The sequence below is a fragment of the Lygodium microphyllum genome, chromosome 26 (assembly GCF_053477565.2).
Source record: "Lygodium microphyllum isolate KBCC chromosome 26, Lygodium_microphyllum_v1.1.10, whole genome shotgun sequence".
In the NCBI taxonomy this organism is placed as follows: Eukaryota; Viridiplantae; Streptophyta; class Polypodiopsida; order Schizaeales; family Lygodiaceae; genus Lygodium; species Lygodium microphyllum.
Genome location: NC_141160.1, coordinates 110761219 through 110780916, shown reverse-complemented (window position 1 = coordinate 110780916; position 19698 = coordinate 110761219). Strand labels below are relative to the sequence as shown.

Genomic DNA, 19698 nt, shown 5'->3' with positions numbered 1-19698 from the left:
TTTCTAAGGAGGTGAGCTTGTGGTTGTCTCATGGTGAGTACACATTTTCTCAACTGCTGCGATCCATGAACAACATAGAATTTTCAGAAATTCTAGCAACATGCCACTAATGAAACATGATGCGAGTGATGAGGAATCATTGTTCTCAGTGAAGATGCACACATTGAATAGTGTAGGATCTATGAAAGATCATGCTGATGTGGGACAATAGCACACAATTGCTTCTCCTACTACTACTGAAGTTGGGTCATTGACTATTATGGTACCGATCAACCCACAATTGGTGTGCTGATGTGGGACAATAGCGCATAAATGTTGTTTCTCCTACTACTGAAGTCGGGTCATTGACTACTATGGCATCGGTCGTCAACCCACAATTGGTGTGCAAAAACTCTCTTGAATGTTACTGATGCTGGCATGATCATCATGGACCATTCTATTGTTAGGGATTTGGTCACCTCTAGGAGGGGCACAGGCATGTACAGGGCAGATTATGCAGTTGCACCATGTTTAGGAGCAGGTCGGGCAGCAATTTTGTAGTCGCTAGAAATTTGGGCAGGATTCTGTGCAGGTTGGGCAGGCTGGTCAGGGCAGACAGGGTTGCCACGTGGCAGGTTGCATTTTTTGCAGCAGTTTATTATCATTTTATTGTGTTTTATTCGGTTGCATGTTTTATGCAGCCCTCTGATCATTTTATTTTATTATTTCCTGCCTATTTAGGTAGGCATGCACAGGTTGAGAAAAATCTCTGGCTGGTTATACTTGCACAACCTGTTGTACATATCTGCCTTCAGTATTTAACATTCATTCTCTGCAGTCTTCAGCATCCACTAGTGGTGAATTTGATAGCAGTGGAGCATCCTCCACTTGAGCCTCATCCTTTGACAGCTCATGATGAATTGGCCGTTGTTACTACCTGACACCTGTTACTGAATCTCCAAGAAAAGGGTGCTCTTCAACCCCCTTGGAAGTCAGAAACTCTAGAAAGTGCATGTCCATGACATTTTGAGTCTTTGGATCGGACAACCTACATCCCACTAATTGGGAGTCGCAGGCCATGAACCAATGCCATGATGCCTTTTGTGTTAAGAAGACTGCTAGGGTTTGCATTGAGGACACACAGAGTGTACGACCACGACAGAAACACAAAGACACAGACACAGTCACAGAGGGCAAAACTCAAACCCTAAATACAAAACTCAAAACTCAAACACAAAAACTCAAACACAAATAGAAGAAGGGAGAGAGAGAACACAACTCTGAGGTGAATGAATGCTGTAAATGAATGTAAGAGTGTGCAGTGTGCTCAAGGGCAGAGCAATGTCGGAGTGTGACGTCCACCGAAGACGGATCCCAAGTCTGTGATCACCAGTCGGAGTGTAGGAGTGCTGAATATTGAATGGCAGCAGGCTGGTCACCAAAACGCAGCAGTCTGGAGGCTGGAAACTGGTAAACGCAGCAGTGTACCACTGATCGGGGGCTGGAAACTGTGCACAGTCTGCTGTAAATAGCAGGCTGAAACAGTGTCTGAGAGGTGTCAGGGCCTACAATGCTGAAAACGCAGGCTGGCTGACCCTGGAGATGGTGGATAGCAGGCTGAACAGTAGTCTGGGACAGTTTGGAGCAGTCGCCAGCAGCTGAGAGCTGTCACCTACAGCAATGGACAGGCTGAAGATGATGAGGCTGTAGTCGATGATGGCTGGACAGCAGATGGAGGCGGGCTGCAGGCTGGAAACTGGGTGGCAACAGCAGCAAAGGGTGTGTGGGCTGGTGTAACCTGCAAAACAAGGATGATTGCTGAATGGGGGCAGCCTGTCTATTTATAGATGTGGAACCGCTCCCCGTTTTAGGGTTTCTACTGAACTCTCTCGAACCGCTCCCCGTTTTAGGGTTTTACTCTAAAAGAGCATTTTTAGTGTGTTTTGGGGCTGCTTAAGAGGCTAATCAGCAAGTAATGCATATTTTAGCTCAACATTTTGATCTATCTTCTCTCACTCCTTTGAAATGTGAACATATGCATCACACCCAAAGATCTTGAAATAAGAGACATTATGCTTAATGCAAAATCTGTCCCAAAAGGCATTATGCTTGGAACTGCTGAAGAAGGGGATCTGTTAAGGATGTGAACAATCATTGCTACAGCCTCTGCCCATAGAGCTTGTCGCACCTGATGGTGCTCCTGCATGCTCCTTGCCATCACCATTGACCCATTCTTGCATTCCAACACCCCATTCTCTAACAAAGTGTTGGTGTTGGTGAATCGCTGTTGGCAAACTCTTGATGTATCTCTCAATCTGTGTAGAATTGAGCTATTTCTTTGAAGCTAAACTCTTGGCTTTGTCAACTTTAACAAATTTCAACCTGTGCCTAGGTCGTATTTCTTCAAAGATAAGCCAGTCTTGAAATAGATAGAATGCTTTCAAATTCAATTGAGAAAAGCAAGCCCATGTCATCTTGCTAAAAGATCAATGATGAGCATAAAATATCTGCTCTCTTTGAGGGACTCTTCTCACATAGGTCCACACAAATGTGTGAAGACTAAATCCAAGAGATACTTGGCTTGTTGAGATGCATTGCTGGAAATGTAATCTCACTGCAACTTCACTTTGATACATGATACACGGCGGGCTACGAATCATCTTGTCGTGAATTGCCTTTTAAAGATACCCGTGGTTGAGATGATTGAACCAAGCATGCCATAACTTGGTCTTGGACTATGAAGAAAGGAGATAATGAGAGAGTTGTGTTCTTCAACAAGATGCCATGCTCCTCGTTACCTTGGCACACCACGGCTGGCATTTGTCCATCTTAGATCGTGAGAGAGTGAGCATCAAACTCAATGAGCAGCCCTAGCCTACAAATCTTACTCACTGACAAGAGGTGTGAGCCAAGACCGGGCACATAGACAACTTCTGAGCAGCCCTAGCCTACAAATCTTGCTCACTGATAAGAGGTGTGAGCCACATAGACAACTTCTGATTGGGAGCACTTCCCTGTCCATCTTGAGTGATTTGAATCTCGCCTATGCTAGGAATAGGAACTGAATAACTATTGCTGATGAAGGCATTGCCTTGCAACATCCACAAGTGCTAATACCTTGCTTTGATGGAGGCATGTGGTGGGAATCGCCATTATCCACAATCCATTTCTGAGCTAGGGGAACCATCAACATCACATCCTACCATCAATATCCACATCCACAATCCATTTCTGAGCTAGGGGAACCATCAACATCACATCCACAATCCATTTCTGAGCTAGGGGAACCATCAACATCACATCCTACCTCTACATTGGCACCCTTGATTATGGTCATCTATATTTTGGTCTCATTTTTGTATGAACTATTGAGCCATGTAAGGAAAAAAAGATGTAAAATTGAATTAAGGCCCATTGGAGTGTTTATCTCCTTTGTGATCATTGCAAGCACATTGGTAATCCATTGTGACACCTTTGGTTTGATGTATTGATTTTATTGGGGTGACCTCTTGGGTGAGTCACAAGATGATATCCATTGCCTTTGCAATCCAGGTAGGTCTTTAGGCATTCCAAAGTGACACCCTTGGCCCGATGTCTTGGTCTCTTTGGGATGGGATCTTTTGGCTCGACTGTAGAATTGTCACCAATGGTGGCTGTACCCCCTTTGGAACGAAGATCCTAAAGCCAATCCTGACGGAAGGTCATATGTGAAGATACTCCATTGTCTACGAGCCAAGGCTTCTCTTGTGTGGTAGAAGCTAGGGCTGTATCCTCCTCAACAAAGACATGCACAAACGCAGATTCTGTTGTGGCTGGGGCCGCCTTCGAGTCCTCCTTAGGCTTCAAATGGGGATACTTCTGCCAACACTTCTCCTCGGGATGAGTGCCCTTCCCACAATGGGGACACTTGGGCTTCTGCTCCTTCGCATCCTTCTTGTCCTCCTCCTTGTCCTTGGCCTTCTCCTTCTTTTGTTTCTTCTTCTTACCGCCACCTGTCCCGGCCGTAAATGCCTTGGTGGAGCCACTGGCTCCCACCTCTTTGAGTCGCTCGTCATGCTCCAAGACAAGCGGGGAAAGCTCCTCCCATAGGAGTGTCTCACGGGTCCTCGAAGTGATGAGGCTGGTGTAGAAGACATCATACCGGGGTGATGGCAGCTGAGTCAACAGAATCATCGCCATATCCTCAGACGATATCAGACGACCAAGAGAGGCTAGCTCGCCTCGCATATCCTCCATCTTCGTGATGTGCTCCTTCATGGAAGGAGAACCATCAAGACTGAGCATCCGCAACTTCTTCTCCAAGGAAATCTTGTGGGCAAATGTCTTGTGCTGATACAAAGACGTAAGCTTCTTCCACACTTCCGCCGCGGTCTGTAACCTGTGAACATGTACAAGAACAGAATCATGGAGACTCATAAAAAGAAAGGAACAGGCTCGAGAGTTGAGCCGATCCCATAAGGCTGCATGGTCCAGAGAGGTGCCATCGGACGAATCCACGGGGGGATGGTCGATGGGTGAAGAAACAAGCTCCCAAAGGTCAAATGTATCGAGGATGCAGGCCACCTTGCATGAGCAGAGGGAGTAGTTGGAACCATCCAACTTATCTTCCTTCGGAAAGGAAGGGAGAATCGGCACCTGAATAGAGGGAATCAAGGAAGGCAACCGCACATCTGAAGCAGTCTTCACGGAAGAAACCTTCGCGGTAGATGGAACCCTCTGAGATGCATGGACTGAAGAAGGACGAGTGCGAGGAGGTTCTTCCCGACGTCGAACCTCACGATAATCCCGCCTCTGCTCAGAGGAATGATGAGAAAGAAGTTCATCCTCTGAGTCATCAAAGCCTGAAAACTGGTAAGACATCTTCCAAATCTGCAAAACACCAAACACCAAAGAAAACTGTGCCGATGCCGAAGAATGACCACCAGAAGGGTCACCAACCACCAGAAGAACCACCAAACTCCGGGAAATCAGGTCGCCTATCACCAGGAGGTGAAAACGCAGCTGTGTAGGGCACAAAAGACGGAGGGAAAGTTGCCAGGCACCAAAACACAGCCAAGAAGAGAAGCGCCAGCTGGAGATGAGCCGCTAGGAGGGAATACGACCACCTTGGATGCAAAACGCAGCCTGTAATGGAGTCGCCCAGCTGAAGAGAAGGCCGCCCAGCTGAAAACGCAAGTAGACAGGGGCTGGTTGATGACGTGGCAGCCTCTGGAAGGGGCTGAGGCAGCAAACGCAAATGTATAGACCACCTGGAGGGGCCGCTTGGCTGTTGGAGAGAAGGGGGGCAGCAACAGATGATAGGTGTGGTGTCTCTCCAGTCGATGAAGACCTCCGTGCTCTCAGTTTGGCGATGATACCATGTGAGAGTGCGCAACGGAAGAAGAACACGAACACAGAGGAGAGGAGAGAGAAAGTAGAGAATGAAGGAAGAAAGTCTGCACTGACTGAGATGAATGCTGAATACACTGAAATGGACAGAGCAGTCCCTGCACGCAGCCCGGAGCGTCAGTGAGGGGACCAGAACAGACTGGAAGCAATGGCAGCACCAATGCCGGAGACGGAGATGACGGAGGCAGTGCTGAACCTGCAGTGTACAATGCTGGAATGACTGGGGGGGCTGCTATATATAGCCCCCAGGCCAGAAAACTGGCCGACCTGCCAAATCTGGCCGACCTGGCCAGATTTGGCCGACCAGCCAGATCTGGCCGACTTTGGCCAGATCTGGCCGACCTGCCCAGAAAATGGGCCGACTGCAGAATAACAGTCCAGAATGGACTGTATGACACCCAGAGGCTGCAGACTAACAAGGACAGCCACTAAATGAACTAACAGAGCTCCTCTTTCTCCTGTCAGACTCTGACAGGAGCTCACAACCAGGAGATGACAGACTGAGAATGATAAAGAGCAGGCTAACAGTCTCCACCTCAAAGATCTCGGTCTCCAATCTCCGCGGTCTGTAGCTTGAAATCTGTGTGAGAAAACTGACTTAGGCTGCTGAATACAAAGCCTATTTATAGCCTGAAAATAATGGCAGAAAATAATCATGTCGGCTGCAATTAATGCAGCTGATTGCTACAGTCCAACTGCTGCCATGTGGCAGCTGGCCAATTGCTAGCCACGTGGCGCTTGCCTACATGACCTTGCTTACCTGTCTAGGTGATGACTCTAACACCCCCTCTTAGATCCTGGACAAGGCAACAGACGGAGGGATCTGGAATGTCGACAAAGTAGAGCCTAGGGAAGTGCATTTGTAAACAAATCTGCAAGGTTGTCTTCGGTCTTATAGTATTCCACATCAATGGTTTCATCCAGAAGCTTCTCCCTGATGAAGTGGTACTGGATCTCTATGTGCTTCATCCGGGTATGGAATACGGGATTCCGTGCCAACCCAATGCAACTCTCATTTTCGCACCGCAGAATAGTAGGGCGAGTCTGGGGTAGCCAAGCTCCTCCAACAATCACTGAAGCCACATAGTCTCACATGTGGTAGAAGATGCGGCTTGATACTTTGCCTCAGTCAAAGACAGGGCTACCTTGAGCTCCTTTTTGCTACTCCAAGAGATAGCACTAGCACCCAAGGTAAAATAATAACCTCTAGTAGACCGCCTTTGGTCCACATCACCAGCCCAATCCGAATCACTCCAACCTGCAAGAACAAGATTGGAAGCACTTGGACCCGTTGGATAGGAAATCCCGAGGTCGGACGTTCCTCTGAGAAACCGTAGTATCCTCTGAGCAGCTTGCCAATGCACCTACTGAGGTGCACTCATGAATCCAGCTAAGAAACCTACAACAAAATAGAGATCAATCAGTGTGTTGAGGAGCCAAATCAATGATCCAATCAATTGACGGTAGCGGGTAGCATCCGCCAAGGAGAATATGAGTGAGAAGTGGCCTTCTAGTTTGGATCCATAGGAATAGAAATGGACTGACAATTCTCCATCTCAAAAGTCACCAAGAGCTCCTGTACATATCTTTGTTGAGAGATGAAAATCCCCCTTTGAGTCTGATAAATCTTGTGGCCCAAAAAGAAATGGAGAAGTCCTAAATCTATCATCTCGAACTTCTGATGTAAAGCTACTTTCGTCTCTTTGACCTTTTGGGCATGGTCACCTATAACAATCAAGTCATCAACATACAAAACAAACAACACATGACCACCCTCGTAAGTGTGCACATAAAGTTGGGGATCGGCCCTAGAGCGTCGATAGCCTAACTTTGCCTGGAGAAACGAATCAATCTTCTCGTTCCAAGCATGCGGAGCTTGCGTCAGGCCATACAAGGTCTTCGTCAATCTATAAACCGTCCCATTTGAGGAACCAAAGCTAGGAGGTTGCTCTATGCAGATCTCCTCCTTCAAATCACTGTTCAAGAAGGCCGACTTCACATCCAATTGAAAGACGGGCCATCTCCTATGACTAGCCAAGGCAAGGATAGCATGGATAGTCGCCATACGAGTAGTAGGGGCAAAAGTATCATGGAAATCAACACTTGGGGTGCTGAGCAAAACCTTAAGCAACAAGGTGAGCCTTGTGCTTGTCCAAAGAACTGTCACTATTGTACTTGGTCTTGAAGACCCATTTGACACCAATCACCTTCTTATGAGAGGGACGAGGCACAAGGTATCAAGTGCCATTCCGCTCAATAGCCTCCAACTTGGCTTCCATCGCTTTCCGCCAATGATCAGATTGTAAAGCTTCCTTCATTGAGGTAGGCTCTCTATCCTGCGTAACATGAGATATCAAATAGTAGTTAGAGCAAACAAGCTCCATAGTATGTCTGGTGCCTCCATGACCTCCGCGGTCCATCCCGCGGTTGCCACTCCTCAGGGACCTCCTCGATCCTTGAATTGCGGAGCGTGTCACGGGCCCAACGAGGAGGATGCCGGGGCGCTCTCCATCTGCTGAAGTTTCTGGAAGGTCCATCGACAAGGGAGAATCAATCGGTGAATCCGGTGGCTGGGAACTAGGCTTCTCATCCGAAGAAGAGTCCTCAAGAGACACATGCTCGAGAGGAACAATCGCTGGGGCCCAGCTATCACCGGGATCTCCAAGAACAGGGTGGTCCTCACCTCCCTTTGGGGCTAGAACCTCCACAAACCAAACGTCACGGCTCGTGTAGACATCTTGCTTAACAGGATCATACAATCGATAGCCTTGAGATTGCGAGCTATAGCCCACAAACACCTGTCTTTTGGAAGCCGCTTCAAATTTGTCACGTTGTGTCTTCGGGATGTGAACATAGGCATCACACCCAAAAACCCTGAAATAAGAAACATCTGGCTTTGACCCAAAGTATGCCTCATAAGGAGTCATACCAACAACAACGGAAGTAGGGGAACGATTAAGGATGTGAACTATACTAGCCACAGCCTCGGCCCATAGACACTGAGGTGTCTGATGATGCTCCATCATGGTACGGGCCATCTCGATCACACTACGATTCTTCCGCTCCAAGATGTCATTCTCCTAAGAGGTGTTTGTATTGGCAAACTCTTGGTGAATATCACAATTTGCACAAAACGGAGCAAAATCATTAGAAACAAATTTGCCGCCCTTATCCGATCGTAAGGTCTTTAGCTTCCTTCCAATCGGTTCTCCTCAAAGAGCAACCAATCCTTAAAGTTGGAGAAAGCCTTCGACTTCAGCTTTAAGAAATAAGCCTATGTCATCCTGCTGTAATCATCTACAATGAGTATGAAATACAAGCTCCCTCGTAGGGATTCCGTCCTCATCAATCCATAAAGATCGATAGAAACAAACTCCGAGGGTGTTAAACACCGCCTCGAAGCCTTTCTGGGAACAATATTATGAGTCTGCTTTCCACAGATGCAGGATATACAAGGTTGCTGGCTCACCACAATATCCAATAAACTTGGAACAAACTGGTCCTTAGACGCCTTTTGAAGGTAATCTTAAGTGAGGTGGCCAAACTGAGCATACCAAAGCTCGGATGGGGTTTGAGAGGTAAGAAGAAGAGAAGTCAAGGCAGAAGAAGACCACAACTTGTAGACTCCATTCTCCTCATAACCTGAAGAAAGAACCTGTCTCGATCCTCCATGAAGAATTCGAAAAGTATCCACATCAAATTCGACCAAAAGGCCGAGGGCACAAATCTTGTGCACAGAGAGAGGATGATACCCCAAAGCCGGCACATAAAGTACCTCGGATGCATGGACACCACCATGCCTATCTGGAATAAGATGCATGTTGCTCCGTCCCTGAATAGGAATAGACGAACTATCACCAATGAGAATTTGACCATGAGAAGGCTGCAAATGAGTAACACTTGCAAAAGGAGTCATGTGTCGGGAGGCACCACTATCAACAATCCACTCCTGAGTGAATGGGGCCATCGACACAACATTAGAAGCCGTCAGGGTTGAATCCTCAACCACTTCCAAATGGAGGAAAGCAGCTGATGAGGAAGTAGCCACCACTCTCGAATCCTTTGAAGATTTTTCCTTCTTCTCCTTCTTCTCCTTCTCCTTGTCGGGGCAATCCTTCTGTCCGTGACCTGTTTTGCCACAAATGTGAAAAGTAGACTCCTTGTCTTTGCCCTTCTTCTTTTGGTCCTTCCCCTTCTTCTGAGAGGATTGACCAACCTAAGCCTTAGATTTCGAAGCATTGGTTCCTTTCAATTACTCCTCTTGGTCCAAGACCATAGGAACCAACTGTTCCCATTGAAGAGTCTTAGACCGCCCTGAAGCAATCAAGGCGGAATAAAAACCACTGAAGTGAGACGGTAACTGTGAAAGGAGAGTTATCGCCATGTCTTCAAAATTGATCACCTTCCCTGTGTTTTGAACCTGCATTTGAAGCTGCCTTAGCTTGTTGATATGCTTCCACATGGATGATGACTTGTTGACACTCATGGTCTGCATTTGCACTTCCAAAGAGACTCGCTTCATGATGGTCATCTAATTATACATCTGATCCAACTCCAGCCATATCTCCCTAGTCACTATTAAATGGTCTATATGAGAGAGAACAATTGTAGTACATGAGAGAAATAAAAACGAGCGAATGCGAGCATTGAGTTTATCCCAATGTGCCTGAGCCTTCGCCAACACCACCTTCTCATTGGAAGAGAGTCGAGAATCGTCATGCGAAGAAGGACGATTGATAGCCTCCGTAACAAGCTCCGCCAAATCATAGGACTCCAATATAGCAAGCATCATGACCCACTAGATGCGGTAGTTCTCACCATCGAGCTTTTGATCTGAAGGAAGAGCTGGTAGGATGAGCACCTTTCGGTCCATGATCGCCTGAAACTTTGTCTCAGCCTTAGAAGACATCTTCACCTACAATGCCTGCATAAAATACAAAGAGCAGCCCCCTTTGACTGTGAAAATACAGCCTGCTAGGGCCATGGTTCACTCATCCCACTCCTTCTTCACCTGCCGGAGGTGATGAAAAGGTAAAATTTGCACTTGAAGGCCCAAAATGCAGCCTTCTTCCTTCTCTGACAGCAAAAGAAAACTAGCAAGAGCTTCAGTAAATCTTTTCTCTTTTCTCGCGTACCCACTCTTGCCTCAGCTTTGTTCTGATGCGCAGCCCACTTGCTCGCACTTGAACACTGAAAACACAGCCTTGTGTTGTGCTGAAATCTCCTCTTCAAATGGGTCTACCCTAGGTCAAATCCTTCAATGCTCTGATACTATGTCAGAGTGAAGCAATGCGGAAGCGAATGACCGAGACAAAGAGTGAACAGAGAGAGAAGAGAGAGAGAAAGAGACAGTGAAACACAGAAAATCTGTAGTGAAGAATACTGTATGAGGATGTAGAATTATACACAGGTGCAGAGAGAATATCTGCGTATGTCTCCACCTCGAAGATCTCGGTCTCCGTCAGCCCTCAGAGCAATCTCTGTGGTCTGCAGCGTGAAATCTGTATGAGACAATTGACTTAGGCTTCTGAATACAAAGCCTATTTATAGGCTGAAAATAATGGCAGAAAATAATCAAGTGAGCTGCAATTAATGCAGCCGATTGCTGTAGTAGACTGCTGCCACATGGCAGCTGGCCGACTGCCTGCCACGCGGTGCCTGCCTGCTTGTCGAGGTGATGACTCTAACAACACCCACTGAAAAGTGGCCAAAATGTGGACACCAGCCCTTTTTGGGGCTGTCAATGTGAAACCCTAAATAAAATGTGTAAACTGAAGAAGTGGTTTCTCAACACCCCCTCTTAGGCCCAAAAAGGGATGAAGAAAGAGGAGCGAAGAGAGATACGATGAAGAATAAGAGGATCCCAGAGATCCAAGATTTCCACTTGAAAGGTAACTTGTAGTAAGGAACAATAGATAGGTTGAACTATAGAAACTGACTCCACCTTAGGAGAGAAGCCACTAGCTCCGTAACTCCATGCTGGAAGGAATTCAAAGGCCTTGTCACCAAGTCGCGGTTGAACCTCCAAGGCCCCAATCTAGGTGGTCTTTGAAGATCCTGGGTATCAATAGGAGAAATGATTGCTCGAAGACATCCATCCCAAAAGAGTAAAGGGTAGGTGACAAACTTCATGATGAGGAGGTGCCCCCCCTGAGAGTGGAGTTGCAGGGCCCCCCTCTGAAGCTGAAGAAGAGGCCCCTTTGAGGGCAAAGAGAGTATATCCCCCTCTACGAGAGGGAGGGAATCTAAAAACTCATGAATCACTGACTCTGAATCATCTAATGACGAAGGAAGTGCCACCGATTGTGCTAAAGAAGGTATTTGGGGTATCGAAGAAGTCCCAAAGGTGGCCTCTCAAACCTGAGTAGTCGAGGTTGGAGAAAAGGGAGGCTCAGGCTAAGCCAAGGGTGGGCAACAATCATTGTTTCTTAGTGGAGCAGACTGTGGAGCCGAAGTAATATAAGGGGTCGAACAACCTTTATCTCTCGAAGGAGTGGATTGCTGACGTGATGGTATCCAACCATCATCGTCTCTCGAGGGAGTGAATTGTAGAACCACGGGTTGTTGAGGTGGCATTCTTGAAACCCTAGAAGAAGTAGAAGCAACCTATGTAGCGCATTATGGTGGTTTCTCAAGGAGGCCGTGGTACTAGCCGATCCTCCTGTGGCTCGAAAGGGCTTAGTGCGCATTGGATGTATCTTATTTCCTTGAGCATAAAAATCTAAAAGCCGATGCAGAATAAACTCTTATGGCCCAGAAGGGAGAGGTGGCACAATGAGTGCCTGAGGATAGACGTGTATACTCTGGCAGAGTAGGGAGCAAAGGTTCATGTCAGCAAGCATCGGTGCGGGTTCTGGTGATGCCAGAAGAGAAACACCTAGTGGTCTGCCCATCTGCCTGTGGAGAAGTCATAGCACCGAAGTATCAACTTGTAAAAGGGAGGGTGGGTGGGAGAGGAAGATAAGGGTATCTTTGTCTCCTAGTGATGCGACGGAAATGAAGGGGGAAATCGATAGATAATGTTGAACCCGCAACTTGTCTTTGCCTTCTCTGATGAACAGGGTCTTTAACTCTCCGAGCTCTTGTGCTCTGATACCATGTCAAAAATAAAATTTGGCTCTTGTTCTATGTTAGAGATGAAGCTCTTGAAGCATAGCAATCTTCTCCATTTCACCACGAACTAATTCAGCCTTCTTTCCCTGTTTTTGGTGCTGATTTTCATGCAAACTCCTTAGCATGATTAGCAAGATAGTTTTCAGCAAAAAGCCCCCACCAAAAAGCATGCATTAGTTTGTGTAAAGTGCCTTTCAAAACTCTTCTGTAAAGTGTCTTTACACACAAGCAAAAAGCATGCACTACAAGAACACTTAAGTGAACACCTAGAAGACTTGATTTTCCACCGAGTATTCCTAACATATGTAAAGTCGTCCTGCCAAGTCACCATTATGCCTAAACTCCTCATGCAGACAAAGCAACAATTGTCTTGTAGGCATATAATTAAACTCCTCATTAGGCAAAGCTTTCCACTTCATTTATCTACTGGACATGTGGTCACACAACACTGTATAACTTATTACAACTTTTGCCTTTGATACCCATTGACATCTTGGGATCCTTGGCGTGCCATTTAAATTATCATCTTGTACAATGCACCTCACATTTGCATATTTGATTTATAACTAAATCAAATGCTAAGCAAAGCATAAAAAATTCGTATCTCCATGACAACTCCTCCGACTCTTCATCATCCTTGGACTTTGACTTTGATTTTGGCTATGTGGCGAAGTCCGCGTCGGTCTCATAAGTGTTCTTCCAGCCCTATTATTGCATCACCTCAAGACTCTTTAGTATTAGAGAGAAAGTGTGAGTAGGTGTTGATGGGATATCTGAATTTCATCCATATGCAAGTGTGATGAATCCTAAGCATGGCTTTCTACACGCACCAATGAAGTTTGGCAGATTTAGATCCTGTAGTTGATTTATCTTTCAAGTTTGTGATGGGATGTTTGAAAAAGAGAGGCCTTTATTCCTAGTTTGTTTCCACAAGAAGGGGCAATTTGGCAGTTTCGCTGAAGGCAGGGAATCCATGGTCATGATAATGCTTTTTGAAGAGGTGGTTTATGACAGGTATGCAACTATTTCTACTTGTGAAGATATGCTAGGGTTTGCAAAGGGAAAACAAAGAATACACAAACATGGCTAAAACACAATAACTCAGATAATAAGGCAATAAATGTGAACCCTAAATGCAAAATGCAAAAACACACACAAACAAAGAAGAAAAAACTGTGAAATGAATGAATGAATTTTGTAAATGAACGAGAGAATGTACAAAATGCTCAAGGGCAAAGTTGTTCAACAGCTGGTGGCCCTCATGGGAGCAGGTTGAGGGAGGTGTCGATGTGTGTCGTCCATCGGAGATGGATCCCAAGTGCAGTAACCACCAATCGAAGTAAGAGACTGATGAAGAAAAGTGTTGAAAACACAAAAACGACTTGTTGTAAATGCAAACGAAAATCAAACCAATGCTGGAAATGGAAGGGCACCAGGTTGGAAACCAAAACGCAAGTGTCTTTGGGGCCAGAACTAGTAAATGCAGCAATGTAACCGCTTGAAGATGATGGCAATTGATCACCGGTAGTAGTGGGAGGCTAGGCGACAGTTGTAGACCATGTAAGAGGAGTCGTTGGCAGTTGGACCTCCCAAATTAGGGTTTTGCTTATGGGAGACAAAAACTCTCTAGGACCATGCCCTGTTTGATGAAACTTTTGGTAATTTACATGTTTTGGGGCTGTTTTAAAGAGCTAATCAGTTTGTAATGCATTTAGCTCAACACTACCCTTTGTAGTTAGGGATTGGTTCAAACATTGACATCAGTGTCGTGGTGGCTCGTTCACCCAATGCTTGGATATCCATGGTCCTATTTGATTGTCACTGTTGTATGTACCATGGTGTGTCATTTATTTTTGTATATTTTATTGTACTTATCATCCGTGATCTGAGAGAGGGTGTTCTCAATGTAGATATCTTGTGTGTCACAGCTCATAGGCAGAGTGCATTTCATTTTTAAAACAGTGCACATTTAATGTTGGCCGACCTGATTTTTGGGCATTTAATGCTGCTGGCCGACTGGTTTATTTTGTTGTATTTTCTCAGCCTATTTAAGGTAGACCTTCTCCTCCACTTTAATATCATCTGATATGAGCACACTGCATCTTGTTGGAGGAAGGGAGACCAAGAGCACTCTGTTGGTTGCCCACAGCCCGTACCTTTGTACACACTCTTGTGCCTTCAATATCATTATCTTTGAGTCCATGTGTGCTTGTTCTTCTGTTCAGTTCTTTGTGTTTACAACAGCTCTATCTTTTTGCTTCTGTTGCTCCTCATCATTTTGACACGTGATTTTTATCATACATCTGGCCACTCAATAGTGGCCAGCTCTAATGCACTATTCTATGTATATCCTTTGATTTGATGGGAAGAAAAATTTAGAGGAATAACAAATATATAACTTGTACAAGGATCTAGGAAGCTGATTTGTTGAGTTGTGATGGTAGTATAGCTGTGAAATAAGTAAGTTTCACTTTCTATCCATGTCTTTTGCACATTCAAGTCTTTGCATGTAACCTAGATGCAACGTTCCTGCACTGGTGAGCTGCCAACAAGCTGTTAATATATCTGTAGTTGCAGCATTTAGCCCAATCTTGATACATTCAGCCATGTTCACTCTACAACAGCTTAATATTACAATAGCATCAACATAGTCCATCTCACCTAAACCGACTCTCTCATCTTTTCGATCCAATGTTGACTCCACACAGGGTCATAGGTATTTCTCTTGGGGGTCTAGTAGTTTTACTTTTGTGTGGGAATAAACATTTGTCTGTGTTACACCACTTGCATTAAATGATGGACAAAGGTCACATCTAACCTCTCGATCTTCATTTAAAATTTTTACAAGATGTAGAGGATTCAGCATTGGCATTATATGTGTACTCTTGATGTCCTGCATTTACCATCAGTTTTCAATCTCTTCCTCTATTGGACTTTGCATGGCATTAGTTGTGTAACAGATAGGAGAAACTAGTTCATATTAGCGGCGTGATGGGTTTGTATCTTCATCTCGAGCTGTTAGCAAACCGTGTTTCTTAATAAGGCAATGCCCCCATGTGTTGTTTCCTGTGTGCAGGGAATATCTTGCAAAAACTTGTTGCTGAAAGTACAAAATGTACGAAACTTGTAAGAAAAAACGTTTCTTACAAATGAAAGGCATTTCGTATCTTCCAAAAATTTTGTTGTCCTGAAAAATGTGGCGAAAGAGCTTCCTGCATTAGGATTTAGAGTATTCAGATAGTTTACTTCATTAGTTCACTGCTGTATTCAATATCAACAGTCAGAATATTTGCATCTTTACTGTTATATTTAGTATACATCAATTAAGTACTGTTGTATTTAGTATACACTGATCAAGTATTCATTTCTCTCTCTAGTAACTAGATTACAGCCATGATTGTTCACAGTTTACTGCATTCTGCATGATGCATTACATTGCAATAAATACTTTGTAACACCTATATTCTTGTAGATCTTTGAAGAACTACTGGGTCTAGAGATGGCATGTATGAAGATATGATACTTTTGGCTGGTTTATATTATAGAATTTGACCATTGGTCATGCAGGTAATTGATAAGTAGGGTTATTTCCTTGAATATCTCATGTATACATGTTCTGGCCCATACTTTTAGCTATATGTGTAAGAAACATTTTTGAGACATTTCCTACAAATTAATACTGTAGGGAACTTGTTTCCTATCTTGCTGTTTCCAAAACTAGCTACTGTGAACACCACAGTATTCAATGTGTGTGATAGGAACCTTATAGTTTAATAGATCCTTTATATCAGGAAGGTTTGTAATCATGGGTTTTCGGTTGTGGAAACATGTTTAAAGCAATGATGGTTGAAGGCAAATGTTGGTTTTTCCAGTTGAGGAGTTTCAAATTTTTTGTTTAGATTCTATGTAATGATTTAGGCATACCAACTGTGGCTGAAACCATGTCAGCTGTGCATCAATCAATCTTAAAGAAGTTGTGGTAGTACTTTCTGAAAGGTTCTGATTGAGCACTCATTCAAACCATTTAACAGGATCTTGACATATTATTGTTTGCTTGCTCGATACTTTCTGATAGCAATAACATTTTTGCATCTAAATACTATCCTTACATAATCACAATTCTAAGATAGGACACAGTTTAAGTTAGGATAACATCTGCAAATATATAATTTTTAAGTGACTCACATCGTCCATTATGTTGGGCCTTCTATTGTAGGAACACAGAAAAGATGGAGCGGTGGAAGAAAGACGTGAGAACAAGCTTTATGTGGGAAACCTAGATCATCGAGTGACAGAGTAAGCTACTTCTGTTACAGTCACGTTGGCATGCAAGAATGGGTATGATGAAGAATAGGTAGGTGCTTGTGCATGCATTGAAGCCATTGTTGGCCTCCTGTGAGGAATTTCTATAAGGGTAGTTTCTGCGTGCTTGGAGGAAATTGAAATTGTTCAGAAAGTATTATAATATCTTTAGACTGAAATGATGATACAAAAATGTGAAACGAATATGAAAAACTGTTGCTGGCCCTTCACAAAACACTCAGAACTTACCTGGGTTGCCGTAGTATAGGTTTGAAGTCACTGCTTTAAGTCTTCTTAATGGAAATCCATAGCAGGATACATTTCCTTAATAGAAAAAAGTCTTGAGGCTCTAGTGAGAACTAGCAAGATGTACTCAATCTCAAAACTATACTTTGATTGTGATCGCTGTCGGGCCTCTCTTGTCCACAATGATTGGAAGGAACCATTGCCAGAAGCTTACAATTTAACATCACCCTCAACCTGCTGCCTTGGGCAATACTCCTTTTACAACCTGCCAAAGCTTTGTCCTTGGTCTGTGTGTAAAACAGATCAATTAAGAAGTCTCAATCTGTACATCTGTCTTGGTACTGCACAACTCAATGGGGCAGCTCTGAAGTCATGAATCTATAAGCTCTCATCTGGTGATGAGAAGTTAGTTCTGGCTATGTTTGTCTGATTGGAGGGTTTTATTTTTGAAAGGCTTATTTTCCTTAAATCAGGTACCATGTCATAAAGATGTTTTCACCTTATGGCAAGATTTTATCAGAGGAGTATATGTGGCATACACATGGTCCAAGACGAGGGGAACCTCGTGGTTTTGCTTTTGTAGAGTACAGTAAGAAAGAGGTAAGTGATGTCTTTGAGGTAGAGGGTTTATAGGTTGCATGATATCATGCCCTAAGGATGATTCAATGTATATGTTCAGGAAGCTCAGAAGGCAAAAGATGGTCTTGATGGCAAGTTGGCTTTTGGAAGGCCCCTAGTCGTACGCTTTGTTGATGAAAGGATGATTTCTAGTGAGAGACCAGCTCATGGAGCGCACATGCTAAGCACATCAGCTACATCAAGTTTACATTCTTCGTCTCAAACCAGCAGAAGTGCAAAAATCATAGCTATCAGAAACAAACTGAGGGCTATGGAGCAAGAAGGCATATTGGGAAGTGGTACAAGCAAGCGTGCAAAAACGTTCGTATAAGTGCACCGCAATATGATTTTCACAGGGACCAAAGAGCAGAAATTAGCTATTCAATCTGATAGCTTGTGTCTTCAAGCACTCTCTCTGCCAATATGCATTCTTCACATCAACAGAATGTCAAGTTCAATTTATCTATGCTTAAAAGGAAAACCACTAATGTAACCCTTGTCAATCAGAAAATGTCTGTCTTGATGCGAGTGCAAGTGCAAATCAAAATGGCAAAACTGTAAATGTGTCAGATTATGATGACATTACCTATGAAACCTGAGCATCCCTTAATTGACCTAGTTCCAATACTTCATGTTCAATCCTTTATGTACAGGCCATGCTGAATAACAGTTTGCTGTGAGCTCTCTTATGGAGATTGTGGTAACTGAGTTGCAGAGGTTAGATTGGCTTTTGGATAGAATTACATTCACTCCTAGCACACTGTTTTCTAATATAATAGATTGTATTGTTCATGCTTGTGCTTGTAATGTATGTGTGTGTTCTGTTAGATGTCAGAAGGTCTTGTAGTACTTATCACTTTGAAAGTAGGAACTAAAAGAAGAGAGCATACTCCTTACATTCTTCTAAGTTACGAGTCTCATCATTACAATTTTCCAAAATTCCGAACACATTCTGAATACTTGGTCAACTTTAATTGTTGTATGTTCTTTTCTTCTTGCAACTCAAATATTTTAATGAACGGCCAGTTGTTAGCTGGAACCTTGCAGATAGTATTTGTTGGTTTGAACATGCATGGAGGAATCCGATCAATATATTGAACGCTGTAGGTCTGCGGAAGGATCATTTGGCTTTTGTTTTTCAAAAAATAAAGACTCAATTCTCATTATTAAGGAATGGAGTAGTTGTGGAGATTTCCATCCACCTACTAGAGCAATAAGAGCCTTTACTGAGTGTGACTATTACTTAATGTAATGTTGGAACACTCTTCTAAGTCATGGCAGTATGCCATTGTTAGATAACTAGCTTTATGTGAGTGGGAACCTGTGGCTGATGCCTCTGATTTATAAATGGTGACTTAGATGATCATTGCACTGGTTTTAAGGGATAATTTGTCATGCATAATTTCGATTTGAATCCAAATAACGAGTATTAACAATATGCCCATATTGTTGAATAGTACAATGAGTGCATATCTTAGAGAAGGATCGTAAATAAGCAGGGTAGTGTTATGGCTTTATATAGCATGCAATTTTTTTGATTTCTTCATAGAATAAGAAATTCCTCCAAGTTCAACCACATCAGGGCAATGTTGAATGTTCCCTTTAGCCTTCCAAAGTTGAATGTTCCCTTTAGCCTTCCAAAGCATCTGGAGGATCTTGTTGACAAGGTCAAGTTTATAGAGAATATTATATTAGGAATACAAAGAGTCTTGCAATTGATAGTTATGTATATTGATATTATTCAAGCCCAAAACTCTATTTACCAGGTGGAACCTCATCGGAGTGTAGCAAATTGCCTTGATCATAGGGAAGACCAAGTTGAATTCCTTGTCAAATTGGGCATTGGAAAATTCTATTAGACAACATTGCAGTGCTGTAGTTTATTACTGGAATCTTCCCAACATAAAAATATTGGTAGGTACATACAAAACTTTTTGGACAAGTTTTGGTAAATACATGAAAATTCTTATTCTTAAGTGACCAATTAATGAATTGAACTATTAAGCACTTGGGTTTATAGTGAGTGAGACCTCATTCAAAATTTGCTACACA

The 19698-nt window shown here is 43.7% G+C and overlaps 1 protein-coding gene across 5 annotated transcripts in view; it reads left to right on the top strand.

The window, feature by feature from the left end:
• Positions 1–18477, top strand: part of LOC148013676 (uncharacterized) — a 28354-nt gene extending 9877 nt beyond the window's left edge. Inside the window, exons 2-6 of one of the 5 annotated variants that reach the window (XM_087668416.1) lie at positions 15557–15606; positions 15953–16047; positions 16697–16776; positions 17502–17628; positions 17708–18464. In XM_087668416.1, the coding sequence (XP_087524542.1) occupies positions 16042–16047; positions 16697–16776; positions 17502–17628; positions 17708–17977 (483 nt within the window). In that variant the 5' untranslated portion in view covers positions 15557–15606; positions 15953–16041 and the 3' untranslated portion in view covers positions 17978–18464. Of the gene's footprint in view, positions 1–15556; positions 15607–15952; positions 16048–16696; positions 16777–17501; positions 17629–17707 lie in introns of those variants that run through there. The other 4 variants (XM_087668418.1, XM_087668413.1, XM_087668415.1 and 1 more) reach the window with 4 other exon arrangements.
• The last annotated feature ends 1221 nt before the right edge of the window (positions 18478–19698 follow it).